The sequence below is a fragment of the Puntigrus tetrazona genome, chromosome 18 (assembly GCF_018831695.1).
Source record: "Puntigrus tetrazona isolate hp1 chromosome 18, ASM1883169v1, whole genome shotgun sequence".
NCBI classification, from domain to species: domain Eukaryota; kingdom Metazoa; phylum Chordata; class Actinopteri; order Cypriniformes; family Cyprinidae; genus Puntigrus; species Puntigrus tetrazona.
The window spans coordinates 16,115,135-16,119,273 of record NC_056716.1 but is presented as its reverse complement, the minus strand read 5'-3'; the positions used below and the strand labels follow the sequence as shown (position 1 = coordinate 16,119,273).

Sequence of the window (4,139 nt, the reverse complement as noted above, 5' to 3'; positions counted from 1 at the left end):
ATGCAGCTGCCAAGATTCCACTTGCCACCAGTTTTGCCATATTTCAGAGCTGCAACATCACTGGAGTGCCCAAAAGCACAAGGTGTGCAATACTCAGAGACATGGCTAAGTTGAGAAAGGCTGAAAAACGACCGCCACTGAACAAGACACACAAGCTGAAACGTCAAGACTGGGCCAAGAAATATCTCAAGACTGATTTTTCTAAGGTTTTATGGACTGATGAAATGAGAGTGAGTCTTGATGGGCCAGATGGATGGGCCCGTGGCTGGATCGGTAAAGGGCAGAGAGCTCCAGTCCGACTCAGAAAATTAATAATAATAATTTTGAAAATTAATAATAAAATTAATCCTCAAAAATACTACTTGCCTAATAATTCTGCACTCCCTGTATATAAATGTGTTTGTATTAATATATACATAATAAATGGACACAGTATACTGATGATACAAGAACAAAATTGAATGGTGATATAAAATACATTCATTCATATTAGCAGAGCCAAACGACAACCTCCTTTTGCAAGATGCATTCAGTTTTATTTTTTTACCACTAGATGGACGAGTTTAAAAATCTGTACAAGTTATTTTAAGACCAAAATACAAATTCAAGTTAATGCAACGTTACTGTTCCCTTAAACGATTAGATGCAATATTCAGTGCGATATAAATAGTTCAAAACACAGACAACATATTTAACGACATTTAAAAAAAGTTAAATTCATGCAGTACTTGATCCTAAGTGCTTTGAGACTTTATCAGTGAGATTTAGGAAATGTGTCAGTCTGACAGCCAATTAGAAGTTATTTCAACCTTTTCGGTACCTAAAAAAATTGCTGTAAAATATTTGGTCAATTAGTACAGTGTTCAATTTCTCATATAAAAGCATTCAGGCACTTGTGGTACACAGTAAACAAAGCATCTGCACAATGACTATAGTTAGGTTCAAACACACAAGTTGACGTTGCGTGACTGTTTGATCGTCAGGACTTTTATTCGTCTTCTTTGATCAGCCACACCTCGTTCCTGCGGTTGGTCAGTTTGAAGGGGCTGTCATACCCCGCTCTGTAGAAAGGAGCCTCCTTGAATTTCATCCCATCCCTCTTAAGGCTCTCTATCAGTTTGAGAAGCTCTGCATGGCTGCTTTCACTATTAGTAAAGCCTCCATAGGTCCTGCCAAAGATAAAAACAATGCCAAGCCACTGTGAAGCTATGACAACAATATTTAAACAAGAAGAATGTAATGTAGTTTTTCCAAGATATTTGTAAATCAAATTCCTTGCTAAATAAATTGACATTCAGAAATAAAGTCTGTAAGCTTTAACGTTCACACAAGAATTCTCTTATGATTAGTAAAACTGCTTTTCCTATCAAATACAGTAGAAACTATAATATTGCAAAATATTCAAATGTAAAATATATTAAAATAGGACAAAAAGTTACATTTTGCTGTGATTATCAGGTACGGTGGTGCCACTTGATGCTTCAAAAATCATTCAAATATGCTATTTTTTTGTTATCAGTGTTGAAAAGTCGCTCCTTAATATTTTTTATTTAGGATTAATTGATTAAAGCTAATTGTTTTAATCAATTTAACTCATCCTTTCTTAAAAAGTCTACAATTTAAATCACAACCCTCATCACGAACATACCTCACAAAAACCGTGACCTCTTTTCTGTTCTCGATGAAAACATCTGGATCGGTGGGTTTGGGTGGGTCAGCCTGATGTTCCTCAGGGATGTAGAAGGACACAGTGAAGGTGCTTTCACAAGTGGGTCCTGCACCGGGCTCGATCAGACAGCTCACTGGTGCCGTCATCTCCACCTTACACTCTTGATACAAAAGTGCTCAAGTAAAGCCATTATTAAAGGTGGTTCATTAATTAGAAGGTGCACAAACTTATGCTTTTATCCACTAAAACTGTTTTGCGGGTGAAGTGTCATTTGGTGAATCATTAACGCTGTTTAGTCTGTGGGAACACAACTTGTCACATGCTTTTTATTATTATAAATGGTGCGGTCAGGTATCTCAAAGAAACCTTAAATACACACAATTTTGGCTTTGTGCATATGATTTTTCACCCATATGCTTATGCTGTTTTCTAATGCATACGTATTATGTAATAAAAATGGTTAGAAACAGCTCCAAAGTGTGGTAATAATGGTTGAACGTACTAATTTTGAATGTCTACTACACAAAAATCTCTAGCCTTCTACAGAAACACGAGAACGTACTCTTGTCATTATTCCCCTGAATGTATTTGAAGAGTCTTTTGAAGCCTGTGCTGAAGGCTGGGTCCTGCTCCATGCCAATCACAGCTGTGCTGACCCAGTTTGTTGTGTGGTAAGTGCGGACCTCATAGTCTTCACCCTGAAAAGCGTTTATTCATCAAATATGTCTGGAAACATTTGAGCCACTAAATAATAAACCAAAAGAAACGAGATATGCTGTTCAAAGACTGCATTGAAAACAACTAAGCATCAGCTCTGCTAATAAGCAATAAACAAATATTAACAAATCCAAAGTCTGCAGTTAAGTATGGAAGGTTTCGGGCAAAAAACACACACACTAACCTTACTCTGTTGAGCAGTGAATTTTGGGTTCTGGAGTCCAGTAGAAAACAAAGTTTGACCGATGGCTTTAAGCATCTTCACTGAAATGCTGTTCAACTATGATGCAAACTATTTAGACAAAATGCAATACTACATCAGAATAAAGCTCCACACTTGACACCAGATGAATCTTTGTAATATTTAAAATTTTAACCTAAAATATATTTGTATAAACGTGGGAAAAATAGGAAGATTTTCTTTTTCATAAATTTGTAGTCCTGCACGTTTAGACTTAAATTTGGATATTATAGTGTCGACGTTAACATGATTACGACGAGGCTATTAATAATTGAATCATCTAGGTAATAATTAAATGTTGATACAACTTAAATGTTATTTCTGAGTGTTTTGACAATGCTGCAAGCTGTACGTATCTCGCGGAAGAAAAATGAGTGCACACTATATAATGCACATGGATGAATATTGTCGACGTCTTTCCGAATGCTGTCAAAATTGCGTTGAAATCAGACTACGACTATTTTATACGCTTAAATTCTGAAATTGCACGATAAATAAACTCACCTGTCCGCTGTTGAGCGCTAAAATGCCGCAACTGAGACCCGCAGTGTGTATCGTCACAGACAGGCGTGTTATAACTTCTAGATAAAGAAGATCGAGTTACGGGCGCTATGTAACAAGTCTCTGCTTAAGTAACGCTTACGCTGACACTTCCGTGTTTTTATGTTACATCACGCTTGAGAAGGCTCTGATTGGTTGTGACGAATATGCAAATAAAAGGACATGGCCAGCAACCATTGTCCTTTACAATAGGACAAAATATCACAATGTAAAAAATAAAGAAAATAGCTGATGATGTAGATGATTTACTGTAAATTTTATTAAATTTAAAGCTTTTTTTGAACATTCATAAATCGTGATACACTGGAAAGGCGTTATTTTGCTGCAAATAAGGTCAACTAGAGTTAGGTTGCAAACACTGTTACTTTAAAAGCCATACGTTATTCATCACCACAAAAATATTTTAGTACAGACTAATGGTTAATTGCAGACACACATAATCTGAAGTATTCCACTCACACTAGACACAAAAACCTGTAAACATTTTATCAGAGGAACATCCCCAGTGTGCAAGAGATTGTCAAAAATTACAATACTGAATCAAATCACTGACACGTATTAACTATGAACATAAACATAACCCTAAAGTGTTGTTACAAAGCACTGCAACTTTCAACATGACCTGAGCACCATAAACCTGTGACCAAAATTCGTACAAATGAAAACACACAAGCAGCTATCAAATGGATCTCCCCGTTGGTTACTTCATCTTCAGAGCCGTGTTTTTCCTGCGTGGCGGCTCTCTCTGAACCTGTCTGGCTCGGGCACCGAACCCCAGGGACTGAAGAGATTCGGTGAGGAAGCGTTGAGTGGGAGATACACACAGCATTATCAGAAGCTTGGCATCCCCTCCTGTGTAAGGAAAAGATGTAAAAAAAAAAAAAATGGTCAGAAGAGGCTTGGGAGAAGAATGTAGATAGGTCTTGTCTATGACGCTTTTAAACTGCCATT

At 36.9% G+C, this 4,139-nt stretch overlaps 2 protein-coding genes across 3 annotated transcripts in view; both read right to left on the bottom strand.

Annotated features, from left to right (window-relative positions):
- Positions 1-511: 511 nt before the first annotated feature.
- Positions 512-3,283, bottom strand: LOC122323208 (heme-binding protein 2-like). Of its 2 annotated transcripts, none has more exons than XM_043216900.1 (5): positions 3,132-3,283; positions 2,571-2,678; positions 2,232-2,367; positions 1,649-1,829; positions 512-1,169 (listed from the first exon to the last, which is right to left on the bottom strand). In XM_043216900.1, exons 2-5 carry the CDS (start codon positions 2,643-2,645, stop codon positions 989-991), a joined length of 573 nt encoding a protein of 190 aa, XP_043072835.1. In that variant the 5' UTR covers positions 2,646-2,678; positions 3,132-3,283; the 3' UTR covers positions 512-988. The 2 variants fall into 2 exon arrangements, with proteins under 2 accessions (XP_043072835.1, XP_043072836.1); XM_043216901.1 differs by having other exon boundaries at positions 2,571-2,658; positions 3,132-3,281.
- Positions 3,284-3,429: 146 nt separating this feature from the next.
- Positions 3,430-4,139, bottom strand: part of LOC122362747 (kinesin-like protein KIFC3) — a 25,755-nt gene continuing 25,045 nt past the window's right edge. The window contains exon 22 of the mRNA XM_043264308.1: positions 3,430-4,040. Within this exon, the coding sequence (XP_043120243.1) occupies positions 3,889-4,040 (152 nt within the window). The 3' untranslated portion in view covers positions 3,430-3,888. The remainder of the gene's footprint in view (positions 4,041-4,139) is intronic.